This window comes from Erinaceus europaeus, chromosome 16 (genome assembly GCF_950295315.1).
Source record: "Erinaceus europaeus chromosome 16, mEriEur2.1, whole genome shotgun sequence".
Taxonomy (NCBI): domain Eukaryota; kingdom Metazoa; phylum Chordata; class Mammalia; order Eulipotyphla; family Erinaceidae; genus Erinaceus; species Erinaceus europaeus.
In genome coordinates, this window is record NC_080177.1 from 48,325,313 (window position 1) to 48,350,587 (window position 25,275).

At 48.0% G+C, this 25,275-nt stretch overlaps 2 protein-coding genes across 6 annotated transcripts in view; both read right to left on the bottom strand.

Annotated features, from left to right (window-relative positions):
• Nucleotides 1-17,153: 17,153 nt before the first annotated feature.
• Nucleotides 17,154-19,126, bottom strand: CHST14 (carbohydrate sulfotransferase 14). The gene has a single exon (XM_007538058.3). It carries the CDS (start codon nucleotides 19,012-19,014, stop codon nucleotides 17,890-17,892), a length of 1,125 nt encoding a protein of 374 aa, XP_007538120.1. The 5' UTR covers nucleotides 19,015-19,126; the 3' UTR covers nucleotides 17,154-17,889.
• Nucleotides 19,127-21,437: 2,311 nt separating this feature from the next.
• Nucleotides 21,438-25,275, bottom strand: part of BAHD1 (bromo adjacent homology domain containing 1) — a 30,367-nt gene continuing 26,529 nt past the window's right edge. For 4 of the 5 annotated variants that reach the window (XM_060175116.1, XM_060175117.1, XM_060175115.1 and 1 more), the window contains exons 5-7: nucleotides 25,183-25,259; nucleotides 24,127-24,227; nucleotides 21,438-23,583 (exon numbers count right to left, since the gene is read on the bottom strand). In XM_060175116.1, coding sequence (XP_060031099.1) covers nucleotides 23,394-23,583; nucleotides 24,127-24,227; nucleotides 25,183-25,259 — 368 coding nt within the window. In that variant the 3' untranslated portion in view covers nucleotides 21,438-23,393. The remainder of the gene's footprint in view (nucleotides 23,584-24,126; nucleotides 24,228-25,182; nucleotides 25,260-25,275) is intronic. The other variant, XM_060175119.1, reaches the window with a different exon arrangement.

Here is a 25,275-nt window from a genome sequence, read left to right on the forward strand (position 1 = left end):
CACAAACAGAGAGAGAGAGAGAGAGAGAGACTATAGCATCGGAACTCCCTCCGGTGCCATGGCATGTCCCATGTGGTATCAGTGTTCAAACACAGACCATATGCATGGCAAGGCATGAACCCTTATGTTGAGCCCTCCAGCCCTCTAGTGTGGTTTTTTTTAATTCAGTTTCTTTTTTTATATTTATTTATTCATTTATTTTGAATAGAGAAAGTAATTGAGAGGGAAAGTGGAGATGAGATAGGTAGATAGATAGAGAGAGAGAGAGAGAGAGAGAGAGAAAGAGAGAGACCTATAGCACTGCTTCACCTCTTGTGAAGCTTTCTTCCTGCAGGTGGGGACCAGGGACTTAAACCCAGGTCATTGTGCACTATAATTTGTGAGCTTTAGCAGGTGCACCACCACTTGCCCCCTTTTTCTTTCCATTTCTTTTCTTTCTCCCTCTTTCTTTTCTTTCTTTCTTTCTTTCTTTCTTATTTTCTCTTTCTTTCTCTTTCTTTTTGCAGAACTGAGGCTTTACACATGTGCTATTTCACTGCTCACTGACAGAGAGTGTTTGTCTGATTTTAAACCCCTTAAAACTCCTTCCTGCACATGGCCACAAGTCCCTATATAGTGAAGCTGACAGGTGAGGAGGCAGAGCTGGGGACTCAGGGCCAGGAGGCTACCATATTAACTATGTGTGTGGGGATCTATGGAAGTAACTGCAGAGGGAAAGTTTCACTGGCAGTGGAGCAGTACTGTGGTGTCTCTCTTATTCTGTTTCTCTCCTCCTCTCTATATCTCACTGTCTCTTACCCTATATCCAAAAAATGGCTACCAGCAATGGTGGAGCCATACAAATATCAATCTTCAGCAATAAAATTTGTGGCAAAGAAAGAAAAAAGTAATATGTTAATCACCACACATTTGTTGTGATTTTTAAAAATAATTTATTTGTGGTCCAGGAGGTGGTGTAGTGGATAAAGCATGAAACTCTCAAGCATGAGGATCTGAGTTCAATCTCCGGCAGCACATGTACCAGAGTGATGTTTGGTTCTTTCTCTCCTCCTATTCTTCTCATAAATAAATAAATAAATAATTTTTATTTGGGGGGAGCTGGGCAGTAGCACAGCGGGTTAAGTGCACATGGCAAAAAGCAAGGGCCATCACACAGATCCCCATTCAAGCCCCCCCAACCCCCACCTGCAGGGGATCATTTCGCAAGTGGTGAAGCAGGTCTGCAGGTGTCTATCTTTCTCTCCTCCTCTCTGTCTTCCCCTCCTCTCTCGATTTCTCTCTGTGCTATCCAACAACAATAGCTATGTCAACAATAACAACTAAAGCAAGTCCAACAACAAGGGCAACAAAATGGGAGAAAATGGCTTCCAGGAGCAGTGGATTTGTAGTGCAGGCACCAAGCCCCAGCGATAACCCTGGAGGCAAAAAAAATATTTTGGGGGCTGGGTAGTGGTGTACCCAGATGAATGTACATATTATTACATCAGACAAGAAACTAATCACCAAAATATATAAAGAGCTCAGCAAACTTAGCACCAAAAAAGCAAATGACCCCATCCAAAAATGGTCAGAGGATATGAACAAAACATTCACTACAGAGGAGATCCAAAAGGCTAACAAACATATGAAAAACTGCTGTAGGTCACTGATTGTCAGAGAAATGCAAATTAAGACAACACTTCTTCTTCTAGCGTTTGCCCTTCTTCCGTAGCCAGTCAACAGCATCAGGTTGAGCCTGATGTAAAGTTTTGAGACCTCCTTTGAATCTGGAGAGGTGGCAGTCATTGACTATGTGGGTAGCCACAGGGGCAATTCGGGTTGTCTCTGGCTCCCAGCGATGGAACGTAGCAGCGCACCGGCCATGGCCTGTTCGATAGCGATTGAGGAGGGCCCAATCATAATGTGCTAGGTCAAAGCCGGGTTGACGCTTGCAGGGGTCTGTGTTGAGGTGTTTGTTCTTTTCATCTTGGACAGAGCTAGAAGGAATTATGTTAAGTGAGCTAAGTCAGAAAGATAAAGATGAGTATGGGATGATCCCACTCATCAACAGAAGTTGAGTAAGAAGATCTGAAAGGGAAACTAAAAGCAGGACCTGACCAAATTGTAAGTAAGGCACTAAAGTAAAAGCCCTGTGGTGAGGGGTAGACATGCAGCTTCCTGGGCCAGTGGGGGGTGGGAGTGGGTCGGAGGGATGGGTCACAGTCTTTTGGTGGTAGGAATGGTGTTTATGTACACTCCTAGTAAAATGTAGTCATATAAATCACTAGTTAATTAATACGAGAGGGGGAAAATTAATTGTATGTCTCGAAGTTTTTCAAAACACAAACTGAATCTTTTCAATATATAGGCTGTGTAACTGATATGCAGACTCTCTCAAAAGCCTAGACCAAGTAGATCAGAAGCAACCAATAGCACAGCTATATACAAGACACTGGGTACTGTACAGCAAATCCTAACAAAAGGACTTTTCAAAGTTAACCCAATTACCAAATAATGTGATGATAACATTAACTATTGATTGTCTTTTTGAACCCTAAGACAGCAGGAACCTCACATCTCCACTATAGAGCCTCTACTTCCCCCAGTCCTGGAACCCTTGGATAGGGCCCACTTTCCCATATGCCTCTCCCAATCCATATCAAATAATATTGCATCTGCCAATCACAACCTAACCAACACAACGATTGCCACCTCAGCATGCTTCACTTCAGACTGTGTCCAGAGACTTCACTTGTGGAATGACAACCCTTCAGCTTCATTACTCGGGTGAGACCTTTCCTTTCATAGTATACTCTAATTCTATCTCAGGTGGTTCACTTTCTAACAAAGTCCCAAAACTTAGATATACACCAGTTTCTGTGAGAGAGAGCATATGTTCACACGTATCCGTAAACTACTGCAAAATATATACCTGAAAGCAGAAGTACACTAGAGTTTGCAGTGAGAACCCCCCTAACACTTCCTCTCCACTATTCCAAGCTTTGGGTCCATGATTGCTCAACAATTTGTTTGGCTTCGTATGTTAACTCTCTTTTCAGTTACCAGGTTCCAGATGTCATCAGGATGCCGGCCAGGCTTCCCTGGACTGAAGACCCCACCAATGTGTCCTGGAGCTCCGCTTCCCCAGAGACCCACCCTACTAGGGAAAGAGAGAGGCAGACTGGGAGTATGGACCAACCAGTCAACGCCCATGTTCAGCGGGGAAGCAATTACAGAAGCCAGACCTTCTACCTTCTGCAACCCACAATGACCCTGGGTCCATGCTCCCAGAGGGATAGAGAATGGGAAAGCTATCAGGGGAGGGGGTGGGATATGGAGATTGGGTGGTGGAAATTGTGTGGAGTTGTACCCCTCCTACCCTATGGTTTTGTTAATTAATCCTTTCTTAAATAAAAAATAATAATAAATAATAAAATAAAAAAAAGAATGTACATATTACAATGTGCTAGGACCCAGGTTCAAGCCCCCGGTCCCCACCTACAAGGGGAAAGATTTGCGAGTGGTGAAGTAGTGCTGCAAGTGTCTCTTTCTCTCTGTCTCTATCTCCCTCTTCCTTCTCTCTGCCGGGTGGTAGTGCAGTGGCTTAAGCGCACATGGCGTGAAGCTCACGGACCAGCCTAAAGATTCTGGTTCCAGCACCCAGCTCCCCACTTGCAGGGAAGTCACTTCACAAGCAGTGAAGCAGGTCTGCAGGTGTCTCTCTGTGTCTTGCCTTCTCTTGATTTCTCTGTCCTATCCAACAATAACAATAATAGTAACAAAAATTGGAGAAAAATGGCCTCCAGGAGCAATGGCTTCATAGTGCAGGCACCAAGCCCCATTGATAACCCTTAAGGCAAAAAACAAACAAACAAATAAAAATTCAACATTCTATACAGAATCACAACATCCAGAATCTATACAACACAATTGAAAAATATGTATTTCTTACTTTATTGGTTACAGAGAGAGAAACATTGAGAAGACAAGAGAAAGATTGTGAAGCTTTCTTCCTGCAGGTAGGAGTTAGGGTTTGAAGACTAGTCCTTGCACATGACATGTGCGCTTAACCATTTGTTGTGATTTCTGTCTCTCCTTGCAGAAGTTACATTCCTCTGCTCCCCACCAGTCCATTCCATCTGCCTATCCATCTATCACTTATCTATCTAGTCATCCATCTTTCCATTCACATGCACACACCCATGTATTCATCGCCCAACCATCCAGCCTCCTTCAGCCATTACTGAGCACCTTCTATGCATCAAACACAAAGAGAAAGTGGCCTGCAAAACAGCTCATTTGGATAGTGTGCTGCTCTGCCACATGTGCAACTTATGTTCAAACCCAGCCCCCACTGCATTGAAGGAAGCTTCAGTACTCTGCTCTCTCTATCTTCTTTCTCTGTCTCTCGGTGCCTCTTCATCTGTGTCTCTTTCCAAGAAAAAAAAATCATCCCTGAATCTCTGGCAATAACAACAACAAGCAAAGAAAAGAAACGAGCTCAGACTCTCGTCTTTGGGATATTCCCAACCTGTAAAGCAGTGACAGACAACACCATGGGCTGAAAGTTTTCCTAGACATGTGTACCGGGGTCTGTGAGACTTCTGAAGATGGAAAATCCAGCCCTGAGTCCCCTTCCTGTTCCTCTTCTGTGCCACTCACTTCATCTGTACACTTCATTTGTGGGTGTTGCACATGAGAACAGTCTTGGTGGACATGCAGGGGCTGGCTGTTTTCCCTGGCTCAGCTCTCTGCTTCATCCAGTTTCGTCACTGCATACTCACCCAGCCAGGAGACCTTCCTCCTTCTTGCCCCCTGATTTCCATTGAGGCTTTTCCCTGGAGAGGAGTGGTTGGGGCAGGGAAGCCTGGGCTGTCAGGGAAACTGCCTCCAAACTTGACTCCACATTTTTATCCTAAAGATTTATTTATTAAGTATTTATTGGTTTATTAATAATAAATTATAGATAATGGGAGAGAGAACTGTAACACATATGATGCCAGGAATTGAACTCAGAACCTCACATTTTTTGTTTTCTTTATTGGAGAATTAATGGTTTATAGTCAACAATAAAATACAGTAGTTTGTACACATGTAACATTTCTCTGTTTTCTATATAACAGTTTAACTTCCACTAGGTCCTCCTCTGCCATCATGTCCCAGGAACCTTCCCCCCACCCCAGAGTCTTTTACTTTGGTGCAATACACCAAATTTGAACTCCAGTTCAAATTCTGCTTTGTATTTTCCCTTCTGTTCTTATTTTTCAACTTCTGTTTTGAGTGAGATCATCCTATATTCATCCTTCTCTATCTGGCTTATCTCACTTAACATGATTCCTTCACACAACATCCACAGTGAGGTGAAGGATGTGAAATTACCATTTTTAATAGTTGAGTAGTATTCCATTGTGTATATACCACAACTTTCTCAGCCATTCATCTGTTGTTGGATACCTGGGTTGCTTCCAGGTTTTGGCTATTACAAATTGTGCTGATATTAACACAGATATATACACAGATCTTTTTGGATGGGTGTGTTGGGTTCCTTAGGATATATCTTAGGAAAGGAATTGCAAGGTCATAGGGTAGGTCCACTTCTAGCCTTGTAAGAGTTATTCAGACTGTTCTTCACAGGGGATGGACCAATTGACATTCCCACCAGTGGTGCAGAAGGGTTCCTTTGTCCCCACAACCTCTCCAGCATGTGTTGTGTTACCTTTTCTGATGTATGACATTTTCATAGGAGTGAGGTGGTATCTCATTGCTGTCTTCATTTGCATTTCTCTGACAATCAATGACTTGAAACATTTTCTCATATGTTTGTTGGCCTTTTGTAGCTCTTCTATAGTGAATATTCTGTTCATATCCTCTCCCCATTTTTGAATGGGGTCATTTGTTTTCTTGTTGCTGAGTTTGGTGGGCTCTTTATATATTTTGGTTATTAGCCTCTTGTCTGATGTATGTAAAGATGTAAAGATCTTTTCCCATTCTGTAGGGGGTCTCTTTGTTTGGGTGGTGGCTTCTTTTGCTGTGTAGAAGCTTTTTGATTTGATGTAGTCCCATTGGTTTATTTTTGCTTTAGTCTTCTTTGTAATTGGATTCGTATCATTGAAGATGCCTATAAAATTTAGATAGGAAAGAGTTCTACCAATATTTTCCTCTAAGTATTTGATAGTTTCTGGTAGTTTGATAGCTTCCAAGTCCTTGATCCATTTGGAATTTACTTTTGTGTTTGGTGAAACAGAGTGGTTCAGTTTCATTCTTCTGCATAGGAAACTTGGTTTTTGTGATGCTCCTTGCAAATATTTCCCTTAAGTGTGCATTGTCTTTGACAATGCATCCCAAATTCAAAATGTGCTTTTTTTTTTTGTTTTACCAGGATGTTAGGAACCACCATAAATCCTCAAGGATTAAGTTTTGTAACTGTGAACAATACAATGCAGAATTTTCTGTGGTTGAGGATTGCCATCTGTGTACACTGGAGGTCAAGTCTGTGGTGCTGTGGAGCAGCTGGCAGGAAACTGTACTGGCTGCCTCTTCTTCCCGCAGGCCCTCAGCATCAACTCCAAAATGAGAATAAAGCTGTGGGGCTGGCACATTCAGCAGATATGTTACTGTTTGCAAGGACCTGTGTTCAAGTCCTGAGCCATGGGAGCACCAGCAGGAGGGAAAGCTTAACAAGCAGTAGAGCAGTGTCTCTCCTCCTTGCATATTTTTATTCCTCTCTATCTCTCTCTTTTTACTTTCTGTCTAGAGGAAACAAGGGAAAAAAACTTCACTGGGAGTGGTGGAGCTGTATTGGTGAGATTGCTGGTGGCAAAAAACAAAACCAACCAACCAACCGAACTAATGCTGTGGTTCTCCCTATCCCTCCCTCCCTCCCTCCCTCCCTCCCTCCCTCCCTCCCTCCCTCCCTCCCTCCCTCCCTCCCTTTCTTTCTTTCTTTCTTTCTTTCTTTCTTTCTTTCTTTCTTTCTTTCTTTCTTTTTTCTCCAGAGTTATCACTGGGGCTCAGTGCCTGCACTATGAATCCACTGCTCCTGGAGGCCACCTTTTCGCCTTTGTTGCCCTTGTTTTATCATTGTTGTGGTTATTGATGTCGTTGTTGTTGGATAGAACAGAGAGAAATGTAGAGAAGAGGGGAAGACAGTGAGGGGGAGAGAAAGACAGACACCTGCAGACTTGCCTCACTTGAAGTGACCCCCCTGCAGGTGGGGAGCTGGGGGCTCGAACCGGGATCTCTATGCCGATCCTTGGCACTTTGTACCACGTGTGCTTAACCCGCTGCACTACCGCCGGACCCCTCTCATTTTCATTAATGAATAAAAAAAAGTAAAGAAAGAAGGGGTAAGAAGAGAGAGGAAGAGCGAGAGAGAAGAAGAGAGAGGGAGAGAGAGAGAGAGAGGGAGAGAAACATCAAATTCATTTCCTCCAGGTAGCAGTGATATTTGAGTTATCCCCCCAAGACCCCATTATGGCTGGGAATGGCACAGTGGCCCTGCTGGGAGGTCAAGGGGTGGAGTGGGCTAACCTGGACTGACATTGGTCCTTCTTGCCCTCACTATGGTAGGCAGGACTCGCTTTGCCTCTGGGGGCCTCCTCCACAGTTTCAAGTTCTTTGCTGTGGCTGAAGTCCTATAAGCTATACTGTAGGAGACCCGGGACTGATGTGCCCTTAAATCCCTGGCGGCTTCCTTTAAGAGGCCTCTGTGGGCTGATGAAATAGTTGACTTGCATAGTGCACTGCTTTTCCATGTGTACCACATGGGTTCGAGAGCAACCCCCACTGTGTTGAAGAAATCTTCAGGGCTGTGATCTCTTTCACTCTTCTCTCTGTCTCTTTGTATCTGCAAAAGTTGTTCTTGAGTGACAAACCCCCAATGATGACAGAAACAACAACAACAAAAACAAAACCAAGGCCCTTCCTTCCCCTCAGGCTGTCTCTGGAGTTTAAAGCAGGCATGACTGGCACACAGGGAGAAAACCTTTTTCCCAGAGGGATCTAGAGCAATCTCTGGGTAAGCCTGCTCCCAGCTGGAGGCTGTGGGCTCTGAGCCGCCAATGTACACAGTTGCTCCATTCATGACAAGGACACAAATGATGACTGGCAAAGCCTGCAGGGATCTGGTCAACTGCTGAGAATATCAGTGGGCACTGGAGCACAGCTGAGGCACAGCTGTCTTACTGCCCAGATGAAGGCAGGGACTGGCCACAGGCAAGGGCTCTGGTTGGGAACCCACCTCCCCCAGGAAACATTTTTCATTTCATTTCTTTTCTTTTCTTTATTTATTTAGTTTTTGTAATAGTGAGTTTATCAATGGGGTGCCTTGTATACATGACTCCACTATTACCAGTAGCTTCTTATTTTTTTATTTTTATTTATAAAATGGAAATATTGACACAACCATAGGATAAGAGGGGTACAATTCCACACAATTCCCACCACCAGAATTCCATATCCAATCTCCTCCCTTGATAACTTCTCTATTCTGTATCCTCCTGGGAAGATGGACCCAGGATCATTATGGAGTGCAGAAGGTTGAAGGTCTGGCTTCTGTAATTGCTTCCCCGATGAACATGGACATTGGCATGTCGATCCATACTCCCATCCTGTCTCTCTCTTTTCCTAGCAGGGATCTGGAGAGGCAGGGTTCTAGGACATATTGGTGGGGTCATCTTGTTTGCCCAGGGAAGTCATCATGGTGGTTGAAAGAGTTAAGATAGGAGGTTGGGCAGTAGCGCAGCAGGATAAGCGCACATGGAGCAAAGTGCAATGACCAGCATAAGGAACCCGTTTTGAGCCCTGGCTCTCCACCTGCAGGGGGGGTTTCTTCACGGGCGGTGAAGCAGGTCTGCAGGTGTCTATCTTTCTCTCCCTTTCTCTGTCTTCCCCTCCTCTCTCGATTTCTCTCTGTCCTACCCAACAACAATAACAGCAATAATAATAAACACAAAACAATAAAACAACAAGGGCAACAAAAGGGGGAAAAAGAGTTAAGATATAAAGCAGATGGGAGTCGGGCAGTAGTGCAGTGGGTTAAGCGCAAGTAGGGCAAAGTGCAAGGACCAGCGTCAGGATCCTGGTTCAAGCCCCTGGCTCCCCACCTGCAGGGGAGTCGCTTCATAGGCGGTGAAGCAGGTCTGCAGGTGTCTTTCTCTCCCCATCTCTGTCTTCCCCTACTCTCTCCATTTCTTTCTGTCCTATCCAACAACGATGACAACAATAATAACTACAACAATAAAACAACAAGGGCAACAAAAGAGAATAAATAAATATTTAAAAAAATAATCCAACCAATCAACCAACCAACCAAGGATGGAAAAACAATTCAGGCAATCCCATGGAAAAGGCAAATAAACAAATTCAGAATGGTTAAGTTAGAAAGCAGAACAAATTGTTGACTAATCATGAACCTAAAGGCAAGAATATTGCAGATGAAGATTTGGGGTCTCTGTTTTGCAAAAAAGCTAGTATGTCTGTTTTAGGTATATTCCAAGGGACCCATGATTTTACTAGTTTTTGCCTGAGCCTGACTTTTTGTCTGATCAAGAGTGAGGATAGAGAGACATTTGCAGCACATGACCCCACTCTTTGTGAAGCTTCTCTCCTACAGGTGAGGACTGGGACTTGAACCCAAGTTCTTAGACATGGTAAAATGTTCACTCTACTGAATGAACCAGCACCTGGCATCAAGAGTTAACTTTAAAGAACAGTGTCAAAGAAGGCACTGTGGGGTGGCAGATGAAAGCTGACCACAGGCTTCCCAGCACCTTCTGCTTTTGCATTCTCAAGTCTTTGTTTTCCTGATATTATACATTTTCCAATATTTCTTGTTTTCCCATCTTTCACTTTCTTTCTTTTAAAAAATATTTATTTATTTATTTATTCCCTTTTTGTTGCCCACTGCTACTGCCCGACTCCCTCTGCTTCTTTTTTTTTTATAAAGAATTCTTTTTTTTTTGGTAATTTTATTTATTTATCTTCCCTTTTGTTGCCCTTGTTATCTTTTTTATTGTTGTTGTAGTTGATGTCGTTGTTGTTGGATAGGACAGAGAGAAATGGAGAGAGGAGGGGAAGACAGAGAGGAGGAGAGAAAGACAGACACCTGCAGATCTGCTTCACCGCCTGTGAAGCGACTCCCCTGCAGGTGGGGAGCCGGGGTTCGAACCGGGATCCTCATGCCGGTCCTTGCGCTTAGCGCCACCTGTGCTTAACCCGCTGTGCTACCACCCGGCTCCCCCCCTCTGCTTCTTTTTAAAAATTGATTGATTTGGTGGCTCCAAGCACAAGGACTAGCTTAAGGATCCTGGTTTGAGCCCCTGGCTCCCCACCTGCAGGGGAGTAGCTTCACAGGCGGTGAAGCAGGTCTGCAGGTGTTTGTCTTTCTCTCCCCCTCTCTATCTTCACCTTCTCTCTCCATTTCTCTCTGTCCTATCCAACAACAATGACATCAATAACTATAACAATAAAACAACAAGGGCAACAAAAGGGAATAAATACATAAATAAATAAAAACTAAAAAAAGATTTAAAAATTGATTGATTGAAACCAAGGCTATTTTCCTGCATGACAAATCCACCTCTCTTGGTAATCATTTTATTAATTAATTAATTAATTTATAGAGACAGAGAGAGATGGAGAGGAAAGGGGGATAGAGAGGGAGATAGACAGACACCTGCAACACAGCTTTACCACTTGTAAAGCTTTCCCTCTGCAGGTGTGCAGCAAGGGCTTGAACCCAGATCCTTGTGCCTGGAAATACATGCACACTAGCAGGTCCACCACTATCCATCCTCCACACTCTATTTGTAAATTGTGTTTATTTGATAGAAAGTTAGACAGAGAGAGGAGAGAGACACCTGATGCACAGTTCCACTAATCATGATCCTGCAGGTAGGGACCAAAGGTTTGTACCTGGGTCTTTTCACATGGTTCCCTGCCTCTTTACAGTTGGCTTCTCTCTGCCTTCTACCTGCTGTTCCTCACTGCTCTGCATGTTTCCAGTAAAGCCCTCTGCCCCTTTTCTGCCTGTTGGGAATCCTTTCACAGACCAGCACCATTGTCCACTCCTGCCCTGGCCCTCCACACCGCACCTCCAGACATCCAGAGGTTCTCACTCCATCAACAGCTACGTTATGTTTGTTGGGAATGTAGTAGTGTGGTAAGCACATCCTATGGGGAACTAAGCCTAGCCTAAGTCTGAGTAGCCAGGCTGAGTCTGTGTGGCAGCACAGGGCCCTTTCAGAGATGCTGCAGGGCAAGTCTTATGTCAGTGCCCCCAGCCCTGCCAGAGGGAAGGTTTCCCTGCCCAGGGACCAATGTCCTCACTGCCCTGACTGAAACTCAGAGCCACCCCGCAGTTTGAGGCTCCTACCAGTTCTCAACCCCTCTCCTTTTACAGGCCAGACCCTTTCTATTTCTACTCTGCACCCTCCCTCGCCCCTCAGAGACTCCTCAACTGCTGCTTTATTCTCTAAATCTCAGGCATCTGCCCTCAGAGGACCTGGACTGGGGGAATGGCACATTCATGGCCTGATGCAGTGCTATTAAAACGTGGACTCTCATGGAACGCTGACCCAGGATGGTACTCTTATTCTTCTTTTTATTCTTATTATTTTCAGAAAGGCAGGCAGGAAGGAAGGAAAAAGGAAAAGAAAAAAAAAATGTGTGTGTGAACCGGAAATTATCCATCACTTCCAGTTGCCATGTTTTTCTCTTCTTGGTCATCTTTCTCCCTCCCTTTCTTTCTTTTTAGTACTATATTAATGAGAGATACAGAGACAAAGATATACACAGAGAGAGAAAGACCAGAGTACTGCTCAGCTCTGGTTGATGGTGGTGCTAGGGATTGAATCTGGGGCTTTACAGCCTCAGGCATGAAAGTATTTTGCAGAACCATTATGCTGTCTCCCCAGACCCCCTTTTCTTTTTCTTCAATTATCTTTATTTATTTATTGGATAGAGACAGCCAGAAATCTAGAAGGAAGGAAGAGATAGAGAGGTAGAGAGACAGAGAGACACTTGCATCCTTGCTTCACCACTCGCAAAGCTTTCCCCCTGCATGTGGGGACCGGGGGCTCAAAACTGGGTCCTTGCACACTATAACATGTGCGCTCAACCAAGTGCACTACCACCCACTCCCCTCCCCTTTTTTTCAATTTATGAATGGAGAAACAGAGCCAAGGAGAAAAGTTTGCAGTACTCCATCACTCATGAAGCTTATCCCTGCAGGTGGGGACTGGGGGCTTAAACATGGTAATGTTTGCATTCTACTGTGTAACCTGCCATATAGCCCAAATCTAGTGGTGTTTATTTATTTATTTATTTATTTTTTATTGCCACCAGGATTATCACTGGGGTTCAGTGTTAGCACTATGAATCTACTGTTCCCAATGGCCATTTCTCTCTCTCTCTCTCTCTCTCTCTCTCTCTGTCTTTCTTTATTTTCTTCCTTCCTTCCTTTCTTCCTTCCTTCCTCCCTTCTTGCCTTCCTTCCTTTTTTCCTTCTTTTCTATTTTATGTGATAAGACAGAGAGAAATTGAGAGGGGAAGGGGAGAGAGAGGGAGAGAGAAGGACACCTGCAGACCTGCTTTATTGCTTGTAAAGCTCCTGCCTGCAGATGAGGAGTGGGGGCTCAAACCTGGGTCCTTGTGCATGGTAACATGTGTGCATGGTAACCAGGTGTGCCATCACCTGCCCTAATCCAGTAGGTTTTATAATAGCTGAGACCACTTGGAAGTGCTAGAAACAGAGCTAGTGAAGGTGTGAAGATTAGAGAAATATAGATGCTGTAAGTTGGGGAACTGTAATGCACCTTCACCTAGAAAGGGACAAATGCTAGATAAAGTTGACTTTACTTTCAGTCCCAACCCTGCCAGCTTATGGGGAAAAGTCTCCCAGGCATGAATTCCTCACCTGGGGGCCGGCTGGTTGCACAGCAGGTTAAGCACACATGAGGCAAAGAGCAAGGACTGGCATAGGGATCCTGGTTCAAGCCAGGGGGTCACTTCACAAGCGGTGAAGCAGGTCTGCAGGTGTCTGTCTTTCTCTCTCCCTCTCTGTCTTCCCCTCCTCTCTCAATTTATCTCTGTCTTATCCAACAGCAATGAGAACAATAAACAACAAGTACAAAAAGGGCAACAAAAATGGGGGAAAAAGGCCTCCAGGAGCAGTGGTAGTGCAGGTACCAAGCCCCAACGATAACCCTGGAGGCAAAAAAGAAAAGAAAAGAATGAATTCCTATGAGATAGGAATAACTTCCCTTCCCTTACTGGGTTCTTTTCAGGACAGAGAGTGGTATATGTTCCCACAGGTTGCCCAATGAAAGTATTAGAATTTTCCTAGGGAGTTGGGCGGTAGCGCAATGGGTTAAGCGCACATGGTGCAAAATGCAAGGGCCAGAGTAAGAATCTCGGATCGAGCCCCCGGCTCACCACCTACAGGGGAGTCACTTCACAGGCGGTGAAACAGGTCTGCAGGTGTCTGTCTTTCTCTCCCCCTGTCTGTCTTCCTCTCCTCTCTCCATTTCTCTCTGTCCTATCCAACAACAACAACAACAATAATAACTACAACAATAAGACAAGGGCAACAAAAAGGAATAAATAAATAAATATTTAAAAAAAAAGAATTTTCCTGTAGAAAGTGGAAAAAAATGGGGTCAGCAAAATAGCTCACTTGGATGGTGTACCTGCTAGACCATGTGCATAACCCAGATTTGAACCTGACCCTCACCACATTGGAGGAAGCTTTAGCGATGTGGTCTCTCTCATCTCTTGTCTCTCCCTGTCTCTAATCTTCTTATCTGAAAAAAGTTGAGAGAGAGAGAGAGAGAGAGGAGGAAAATGCCTTTTTCTGGTTTGAAGTCAGGCTGGGGAAGGTTTAATAAGAAAAGGACTGGCTCCATTGAGCAGTAGAGAGTCGTGGCTCCATGAGGATTCTAGCTGCTCCCCAGAGAGGACTGTGGGAGGAGGGCAGAAGGGGAAAGGAGTGCAGTATAGGATTTAAAGTGAAATTATTTGGGGGCAGCCACTATAGGCATGAGGAAAATTGTACAAGAGTGGCCCAGGAGGTGGCACAGTGTTGAACTCACAAGCATGAGGTTCTGTGTTCAAACCCCATCATCACATGTGCCAGAATGATACTTTGGTATCCTAACACTCTCTCACATACATACATACATATGTATGTATATACAAACAATCATCTGTAAAGAAAAGAGATAAGAGGCTAGGTTGTGGTATACCCAGTTGCACACACATGTTACCATGCTCAGGGATCTAGGTTCAAATCCCCAGTCCCAACCTGTAGGGAAGAAGCTTTACAAGCAATGAATTCAGTGCTATAGGTATCTCTCCCCCACCCCACTCTATCAGAAAAAGAAAAAAAATCCACATTGAAAATATTTTTTAAAAAAAGAAAGAAAAATGAACAAGAAATGGCACCTGGATGTATCACAAAGACTGCCAAGACTGCCTTTATCCAGCTTGTGCCCAGTGGAATGAATTCTAGAAAAACAGACACATGGGCTACATGTCTGGCTCTGTGTAGGGTGACAGCAAGCTAGTGAAGTGTGGGCATTCTAAGAAGATACAGCCTATGTTAGCAGCTGGGAGGATGCTGGGTCTGCTCCTGGGCAGCCAGAGATTCCTGAAAGGCAGGGTGGGTGAAAAAGCAAGTGTCCCAGGGCTGACTCTAGGAGTGTTGAGGATGGAGTAGGTGGCAGTTTGTCTCTGCAGCCACTCTTCTTATCTTTATCCCTCTTCCCTGTGTCCCAACAAGGAGTTAAGCATATCCAGGCCCTCATTTGTCTCCTGTCCTGGGCAGGGACTGGCACTGTCACCTAATAAATGGGATTCTCTGCAAATGAAGCAATTGTGGTGGGAGAACATGTGCAGATGCCTCCAAATAGCACAACCTTGAGGGCTGGGAGGTGGTTCTCTCAGTAGAGTGGATACATTACCCTGATTGAGGACCTGGGTTTGAGTCCCAGACCACCACAGAGGAGTGCCTTCTGTGGGGAAAGCTTCACTATGGGTGAGGGTGAGAGGTGGGGAGGGAGAGCTTTATAAATAGTAGAGTTGAAGCAGGTCTGCAGGCGTCTTATCTTTCTCTCCGTCTTCTCCTCCTCTCTCGATTTCTGTCTGTCCTATCCAACAACAACAGCAGCAATGAAGACAATAATAATAATAAATACAACAAGGGAAACAAAAATGGAAAAAAATGGCCTCCAGGAGAAGCTTCATCTGCACTCAAATCTTCAAGAGAACCTCTTGCTTACTCTCCCCACATTCGTAGGATTCTCACCGCCAGAAATAAGCTCCTTCTGCTCTTAAGACTTCACCCCCTTTTCCTCTGTGGAGCTCCTCACTCAAGAAGCACGCTTGCAGCAGCCAGCACTATAGTGGACTTCCAAGCATGAGGTCCTGACTGTAGTCCCTGTCATAGCATGTGCCAGAGTAATGTTCAGGTCCTCACTTACTCTCTCTTTGGTGCCTGAACTACAAATCCACTGCTCCTGGAGGCTATTTTTCCATTTTGTTGTTGTTGTTATTGTATTGTTGTTATTGTTGGATAGGACAGGGAGAAATGGAGACAGGAGGGGAAGACAGAGAGGGAAAGACAGACACCTGCAGGCCTGCCTCACCGCCTGTTGAAGTGACCCCCCTGCAGGTGGGGAGCCAGGGGCTCGAACCGGGATCCTTGAGCCCATCCTTGGAATTGGTGCCATGTGTACATAACCTGGTGTGCTACCACCCGCCCCCCCAAAATAAACCTTTTATTATTTATTTATTTTGCCCCCAGGGTTATTTTGCTGGGTCTTGATGTCATCATTACAAATCAAGGTGGCCATTTCCCTATTTTATTTGATAAGACAGAAAGAAATTGAGGAGGGAGAGATAGAGGAGATAGAGAGGGTGAAAGATCAAGAGCTGATAAACACCTGTAGATATGCTTCATCACTCATGAAGTGTCCCTGCTACAGGTGAGGATGGGGGCTCGAATTCAGGTCCTTGCACATGATACTATGTGCACTTATCCAGATGAGCCACCACCCAGCCATTATTTATTTATTTACATATTTATATTTAAACAGAACACTGCTCAGCAGCTCTGGTTTATGATGATGCCAGGAATTGAACCTGAGACATCAGAGCCTAAGGCATAGAAGTCTTTTCAAATAACCATTATACTACCTCTCTGGTTCTCAAAATAAATTTTAAAAAGTAGCCAGGGAGGAAAGACAGAGTTGGACTCTCAGGCATGAGGTCCTGAGTTTAATCCCCAGCATCACATGTGCAAGACTGATGCTCGAATTCTCTTTTGTATTAATAAATACATATATTTTTAAAATATTTATTTTCCCTTTTGTTGCCCTTGTTATTTTTTATTGTTATTACTGTAGTTATTATTGTTGTTGTTATTGATGTCATCATTGTCGGATAAAACAGAGAGAAATGGAGAGAGGAGGGGAGACCTGCAGACCTGCTTCGTTGCCTGTGAAGCGACTCCCCTGCAGGTGGGGAGCTGGGGCTTGAACAGGGATCCTTCCACTGGTCCTTGCGCTTTGTGCCACGTTCGCTTAACCCACTGCGCTACTGCCCAAACCCCCCATGTATATTTTAATTAGTAAAAAAAAATTTCTCTGCATAAGATGAGGGGAGGAAAATGCCTCATTCCCAATTCAGATCCATTCCTGACCAGGCTCTCCCTTAGGCTGTCTCTCAGATTCTGAGTCTGTAATCCAGTATCACCCACAGGAAGTCACCAAGGGACTATTAGTTTGGTGATGCCACACTGCACCAGCCCAACCAAGTAGCATTGGATCCTACTTTCTCTCTCCCTCTCTCTGCCACTAGGGTTATCATGAGGCTTGGTACCTGCACAACTCCAGCATTCCCAATGGCTGTTTTTATTTTTCTGATACAGGATAAGAGACAGAGACACCTGTAGCACTATTCCAGAATTTGTGACGCTTCCCCACCCCTTCCCCCCTTGCAAATGGGGACCAGGACCTTGAACCTGGGTTCACGTGCATGGCGATGTGTACCGACTCCAGAGTGAGTCATTATCCAACCTTGGGATCCTACTTTTTCAATCTGCAAGCTCTCTCTCCAGACCTGGGGCAGTTGTTGGATGTGCAGGAGTTCAGAGGAAGACCCACAGAAATGCCAACTCTGTATATAAAACAGCTTTATTAAAAACTCAGCCAACAAGAAAACAAAGCCTTTACAAGGGTTTTATCAAAAAAGTACAAATTTTTAATAAATGAGAGGGAACAGTTGTAGCCAGATACATCCACCACAGTCACACCATAGGGGAGGGAAGCAGGTCCCCTGGACCTCAAGAAGAGGTGAGGCATAGGGGTCTTTGGATGTCTGCAGGGCCAGCTCCTGGAGTGACCAGGCAACAGTGTACTTTTGCTTTCCAAGGAGAAAAACAGACAGATGCTGACGAGTGCTGGACATTCTGAGTCTGAAGCAGAAAGGCACAAAGTCATTTCTAAGGCAAGTAGGCCACTGGGACTCCAGCCCAGAGGTGCATAGAATGAATGAGTGGCAGTGGACGAAAGACTTCAATCAGAGCCACCCCTCTGTTTATGACTGGTTTAGCCACCAACTGAATCAAGGTAGATCAAGTGGATCGCATGAATCCTGGCTGCCAGACCAAGAGTCAGTCATTGGGAGGGATGTGTGGCTTCACTGGCAAATAAGTGTCTCGCTCTGCCAAGGACAAGGAGGCTCACACTGTCTCCAAGAAGTGTCCCCTATAAGGAATACAGCTTTTCAACCTCCTTTTTTTCCTTTCTGTGCCACAGTGGACATCCACAGGACCTTCCAAGGGCAATCCCTGCCAGCCCACCTCAGAGCTGCAGCAGCATGTAGCCAACAGCTGCTGGCAGATGGCCATGGTTACTGGTGACAGGCCTCCCTGGTGACATTGGGCAGAGGATAGGCGAAGAGGGAGAAGTCGAGGATGTATTTGGGCAGCACGTCCTGCAGCAGGGCCCTGGGGGCGCTGCACAGGTGGTAGTGCAGGCTCTCTGGGCTGGTCGGCCGGTACCAGGCCTGGCGCGCAGGGAATCGGACGTGGGGGGGGGCGCGCACCCACTCCAGGACATGGTTGGCGTCGGCCTCCAGCCTCTCATAGGAGCCCACAAAGTCGTAGCGCACGGCGCACGGCTGGCAGAGGTGGTACACGGGCATCCAGTGCTCGTTCATGCGCTCGGGGTCCTCGTCGGCCAGGAAGCTGAGGAACTCAGGGAAGGTGACGTCGTCGCCCGCGGGGCTGGGTCCCGCGCCCACCCGGTAGCGCCGCACGATCTCGGCCCCGTAGCGCCGCTGGTACTCGCGGATCTCGCCGAACTTGTTGCGGTAGGCGGAGAGGAGGCGATCCAGAGGATCCCGCACGAACAGAAACTTGAAGTAGTGCTGCAGGCGGTAGCGGATCTCCTCGGGCCGCAGGTCGGCCAAGAACACCAGGTCGCTGTGGTGATCCATCTTGAGCCGCGCGTCCACACTGCCCAGCGCTCCCGCCAGCACCTTCAGCACGCGCTTCCAGTTGGAGCAGGCCACCTTGGGCACGTAGCAGTAGAGGAAGCGGTAGCGGTCGCTGACGAGGACGTGGCGCAGCAGGGTGCGTCGCTGGCCGACCGGCAGGTCCCAGGGGTCCCGGGGCATGCCCGGCTGGCCGCACACCGCACGCAAGGTCCGGTTGCGGACATCCCGCCTGACCTGCTCGTCCGGGTCCCCGGCGTCCAGGGTCAGCGCCCCCGAGCCGGCTCCGCGACCTCCCGCGCCCTCGCGGCTGGCCGGCTGCAGCGGGGGCGGCTTCATGTCGGCCAGGATGCCGCGCTCGATCATGAGCAGCAGCCCGCTGGAGGCCACTATCACCGCGAACATCAGCATGGACGGCAGCAGTAGCGGCGGCGCTCCCGGCCCGGCCCGGGCCCGGCCCACCGGAGCCCGTCGCAGCGCCCGGCACTGGGGCTCAGTTCCCGTCGGGGGCGCCCGCGGGCTCAGCGGGCGGGGGAACATGCTCCCGGCCGGGCCTGCGCGGGAGGGCCGGCCCGAGGTGCCCGCAGGCCAGGGAGAGCTGCGGGCAGAAGAGTGCGGCCGCGGCTGCAGGAGGGCGAGGCCCGGGCCGGATGTCCCGCCTGGCAGCCCAGCCGCAACAGGCGAGGGGCGGGCCCAGCCGGGGGCGGGGAGAGGGGCGGGCGCCCCTGAGGAGCGGGCTTGGCGGGGCGCGCGGACCCCCACCCGGGAGAGGGCGCCCATGCTCTCGAGCTGCGGAGACAAAGCTAAGCCCAGAGCCACGCTGGGCGGAGACCCAGCCGCCACCCCCTTCTCGGGTAGCCCAACTCTCTAGGGACACGGACTGAGGAGGCCCCGGGCCCAGAGCTCTCCCATGCCTGGTGCTCTCACCACACGTCGGGTGCAGGGGGTGCCTGGAGCGCCCTCTCTTCCCCACTTTCTGATCTTTGGAAGCAAAGGCCCCCTGAGTGTCCCCTCCTCAGTGCCTGTGGCCAATAATGAGGAGCTAGGCTGACAGGTTCAGACTAGTGGCTTCTCCATGACCTGTTAATGGAACCTCCCTCCTAGATTAGTATTTATGGCTGGATATCTAGAAATGACTGGCCATGGCTCCTCCCCTGCTCTAGCACCCACTGCCCATATGGGCATGTCAGGATGTCAATACCAGCACTTGAGTGCCCCAAGTCCATGCTGTGTACTCAGAAGCCTACTCTGTTTTGTATTCATTAGCCCCTTTTCCTTTCAGGAGCTACTAGAGAAGGACTTCCTGCTGTCCACTGAAGAACAGCCCATTGAAGCAGAAGCTCTATGAGCTGGTTTCCGTCTAAAGCCTCAATCCCTAATTTCAACACTTCAGAGATGAACAGGACACATGCAGGACGGTTCGCAGGGATACATGACCACTGACCCATGGATTCACTGGGCTCCCAGGGAGAAGCTAGGACTAATGGAACGCTTCCCAGTTCTAGCAACACCAAAGAAAGCACAACAGGCTTAGAAATAGGAAGCCACATCTTCAGCTCTTCTCAAAGGCTCCCCACCCCCCCACTGAGAACTCATCTCAGCCTCAACTGCTCCTAGCATTCAACAATACTTGGTTTTATTTACTATGGAGATATTAAAAAAAAAAAAAGGTCTTTTGTACTAGAAGGGGAAACTAATCTTTGAAACATTTTTTGAAGCTTTCTTTTTGCCTCCAGGGTTATCACTGGGGCTCAGTGCCTGCACTGCACTGTGAATCCACTGCTCCTGGAGGCCACTTTTTCCATTTTGTTGCCCTTGTTATTGTTGTTACTGCTGCTGCTGTTGTTGGCTAGAACAGAGAAATTGAGAGAAGAGGAGAAGATAGAGAGGGGGAAAGATAGTCACCTACAGACCTGCTTCACCGATTCTGAAACAACCCCCGACAGCCCTGCAGGTAGGGAGCCAGAGGCTTGAACTGGGATCCGTGCACTTCATACTCTATGTGCTTAACCCGCTGCGCCACCACCCGCCCTCCTGAAACTTTTCTTAAAGACTTACTAACCCATTTAATGAGAGAGCACAGCATGTGCCAGAACATTACTCTAGCACATACAGTGCTAGGGAACAAACTCAAGACCTCATTCTTGAGAGTTCAAAGCTCTGTCCACTGCACCTACTTCCAGGAAGCTCTTTGAATAGTTTGGCTGCAAGTGTTTACTCTTAAATGGTTGTTATGGGGAAGCAGTATGGGGATGGTCACTCACCTGAGGGACTACTACCTGTCTTGCCCTGGTATTATCTAAAAAATGCTAAGATGCCTCCCAGATCATGGAGCTCACAGGCCGCATGCTGATGGGGGTGCTATAGGGAGCCCACAGCAATGGCAGCCCACTGATAACCTCTATGAAAGGGCATCTGCCCAGGTGTTCTCACAGAAAAGTAAAGGGCTGGGCTGTCAGGGCCTCCTAGCCACCCTACCTCAAGCTGTGGTTCTGGTGGGGGGCTAAAGCAGAGGTGTGGGCAGTAACAAACCCTTGGTCCCATGATGTGGTCTTTATTCCACCAGAAAGGAGTGTCAACTGCCAGATATTAAGGTCTTACCTTCGGAACACACAGTCTTGGGGATCACTTCCCAAGCTGCTAGCTGGGTAATGGCTGGGGACTTCACTCAGCACCCCCAGGTGGCCACAGCCACCTAAATGCTGGGTTATTTCTGAGTTCCTATTTCTGTCTCCTCTCCTCTCTTTACCTCAACTTTCCTGCTGCCTTTGCTCGCTAGCCTCAGTGAGCCCCTGCACCTCCCACACCAAATGACAGAATAGGAATTGATGCAGTGGATAAAGCACTGGACTCTCGGTCACTAAGTCCTGAGTTTGATCCTTGGCACTGCATACAGCAGTGTGATGCCCTGGTTCTTCCTCCTATTAAAAAGAAAAAAAAATGCAGGACACACAACACAGGAGTAGCCTTTTCTAAATCAATACAATTTCTCAAATTTATTTATTTTTCTTAAAGAAGTTACTTCTAATCTCTGTCGAAAGGGAGGTGAGGAAAGACCCTCCCTCCCTTGTAAACACTGAAATACAGATCTGAGAGAAACCAGGGTCGACACACACAAAAAGTGCATTTTACAAAATAGCCAACTAAAATATATTTTACATGAATTATGCTTCCATTGAAATTCTACCAGCTGCATCTTCAGGTTCGAAAAAAATATTTCCACATCTAAGAGATTTCCAAAGCATTTCAATTCTGGCAGCAGGACCCCCGGCAAAGAGGCCCTGAGCTGTTCTGGGGCTATGGGAGGCTGGGTTCCTGGAGGCCAGGGCTTAATGCCTTGAACTGAGTGAATAGGTTTAAAAGTCAGATCACCAGCTCCCCCCCCACCACCACCAATCACCACTCAGTCAACTCGCTTCCCTGCCTTCCTCCAAATTGCTTGGCCAACATGGAGGATCTAAGACTATCCTCATAGGGGCCCAACACCAGCTCAAGGGCAGGGGTAGGGTGACTGGAAGTGCCTAGCAGTCACTTCCACCTGCTCCTCCCACCCACTCTGACCTGTCCTCACCCCAGGACCACGTTCTCAGCCTACTAGGTCTGTGGAACCCACACACAGGGCAGGTGGGTCCAGTTACTCCTGCTTCTGGGCTTTGCAGAAATGCTCCTGAGCAGGATCTCCAAGCTGGCAGCGGCCCACGGTGCACTCCTTTTTGGTTCAAATAGGAAATGACCGGCTGCCCTGGCTCCTTCACAGCCAACCCCAGGGCTACCTCCCCTCCTCTGGGGAGCAGTGCACTGAGGTGAGCACAGGGCCCAGGGCTACAGGAGCAAACTGAAAATGCAGACTTCCCAGACAGCTCCTAGAGTCAGCTGCTGCTCAGCAGGTCTGTGGACTGATACAGTGTGGATTCTTGGGGGGTGGGGGGGGTGGGGTGGAGATTAGTGCAATCTACAAAGAACTAGGTGGAAGGAATAGCGGGGCGGGCCAGGGTCCGCATCTCGCCTTTGGTTTGATTCCAGGTGGGTGTGGCCTGAAGGGTCCTGTGTGAAGTTCTGCAGGAGGTCTGCAAGCACCTCCGCGTGTAAGGCAAGAGGAAAAGTCTTTCAGTCAAGCAGGTAGCGGTTTTCTTGCCCCTGTGTTCCGCCCACTTCCAGCTCCTTCTGACCTCCAAGACACAGTCAACCCCATGTGGACCAGCTCACTTCTGGGGAGTCAGACCTGTGGTTGGGTGGCCTGGCCAAGAGGTGGGCAGGAAGCAGGTGTCCCCTGACAGGCCACACCCAGGACCAGGAAGGCCAGGTAACATGTCCCAGCACCAGGGGCTACTACATGGGCAGAAAAGGAAAACCAGGGGTAGACAAGCCAGACTCTGGGAAGAGGAAGCTTCTGGAAACCAGACACTGGTTCCCCCTGCCTCAAAGTAATGAGTTCAAAGTTGTGCTAGGATCTGGAAGAGCCTGGGCCTCAGGTTTAGGTGGAAGGAAGCAGCAGGTCACAGTGGGTGAGGTAAAGCTGGCTCCCGATTCCCCTCTAGGGCCTTGTGGAAGGGTTGGGGGTGGAGGAGGCTAGTGAGGAACCTGTGGGGTTTGTTTCCTGAAGGCTCTTACCTAGCCCTGCAGAACCCACCGCCCTCAGGCCTGGCCCAGACTCGGGAAGACAGCTGCTTCAGGAGAATTCTCCTGGGCCCAGCTGAGGGCTCTGATGCTTTTCTTCAACCATGGCCTCCCCTCCCCTCCCAGAGGGCCCAGAACCCACCGGGCCCCTGCCCACCCCTACCCCCACCCCCACCCCCAGGAACCACAGGCCAGCAAACTCAGGCTCCTGTGGCCCCTTCACCAAGTGCTGTGCTTCAAGCAGTGCCTCCTGCCCTGAGCCCCACTGGCTTGTGGGCAGCCCTGGTCGGGGACTGAGGAGGCTACTGGGGGTTCTTGAGAATGCGGCCATGGCGGAAGTCATAGACATGGCGACAGAGAAACACTAGCTCAGGGTCCGTGTCCTCCGGCACCGTTCGGTGTGGTGGCGTGGAGTAGTCTGCTGATGGGGGCACCAGTGCTGTCTTCCGGCTGGGGAGGCCCTCGCCACGGCGCTTGGCCATGGCACAGAACCTGCAGGGACATAGAGTAGTGTTGGCACCACAGCCACCTCTGGAAGAAGGCTGGTGCTCTCCCTGTCTGTCCAGAGGGCTGCAACATCACCTCTCATCATCTCCCATCATTGCAGGACCACACCTGCCACTGCTCCTCATCTTCCCCAAGAGTGGTAGCCCAACTCTCAGGTCTACCCCAGTCACTATGCTCAGAGGGGCAATCATTTGCCTTCTAGAAAAAAAAGATTACATGAATAATCTAGGAGGTGACACAGTGGATAAAGCACTGGACTCTGAAAAAAAAAAAATACATGGTGGAAAAAGCAGATCGTAAGGGAGAAAGTACTGGGAGGTAGCATAATGAATAAAAGGTTGGACTTTTAAGCATGAGGTCCCGAGTTTGATCCCCCCGTATCACATGTACCAGGGTGATGCTTTGGTTCTCTCTGTCCTTATCTCCCCCCCCCCCCTAAGTACATAAATAGGAAAGTAGATAAAAAGTTCTGGGAAGTTTTGGAGCCTTCAAGGGAGCCTAAAGGGATAGCCTGGGATCACTACCCACCTGCAGTACTCAGCAAAGGTCAGTACATAGCACTTTTCCTCTATGCAGGCCACACTGTTCTGGTCCTGGTGTCGGGAGGCGAAGACTTCATTCTGCAAGGGCTCAAGGAGAGCGGAGGGGGTGGTTACTAGCGTGAGAGCAAGGTGGGTACTCAGCCCTCTGAAAAGCCTCCTGACAGAGGAGTTGTTTTTGTAAATCCAGCACCCCAAGACAGTCCTCGTGGGTCCCAGACCACTCAGTAGTTGCCAGTGCCTGCCCAGCCCCCATCACCAACTTCCTGACCTTCTGTTCCTAGTCAGGATGGGAGCTGGTCCCCGTCTTCCTGGCTAGAAGATCCCAATCAGGGAATACAAAAAGAGGGTGCTTACTGTTGCCCTGGAGTTGCAAAGATGGGTAAGGTATTGAACTCTCAAACATCAGGTCCTGAGTTCAATCCCTGGCATCACATGTGCCAGGGTTATGTTCTAATTTTCTCATTATTCAATATTAAAATATTAATCAATATTAAAAGAGTAAGAGGGGACTGGGTGGTGGTGCACTTGGCTGAGTGCACATGTTACAATGTACAAGGACCTGGGTTCAATCCCCCAGGTCGCCCCCTGCAGAGGGAAAGCTTTGCAAGTGGTGAAGCAGTGTTACAGCTGTCTATCACCTCCATCCTTCTTGATTTCTATCTCTGTCCAATAAATAAAGATGATTTTAAAAAAGTAAGATAGAGAGGGATAGGATAGGCTAGGGCACCCTTTCAGGGGTTGGGTGCTAAGGAGCCTTTCCTATCTTCCCTCCCACTTCCTCTACCCAGTAGGACACCTGTGAATGTTCAATCCTGTGGCAAAGTGGAAATGTCTCCTTAGGACAACAATAATCCTATGAACAGACATTCCCTGGATAAAACTGACTGAAATTGGGTGTCAAAATCTAGTCCTGTCCTCCCTTCCACACATTCCATTGCATCCAAGGTGATAAGCCTGGGGGCCTGGCCACCTGCCTCTCTGCAGCAAGCTGTTTGTGCCACTGCCTGTCCCCACCCTCACCCCCACCCGCAGGGCAGCTCACCTCATGCATGCTAGGACTGCGTCCTCCCTGTAAGTGCTCCGGTCTGTAATACCACAGTAGGCTCATCATCAGCTCCCCTAGGAGATGAGAGCA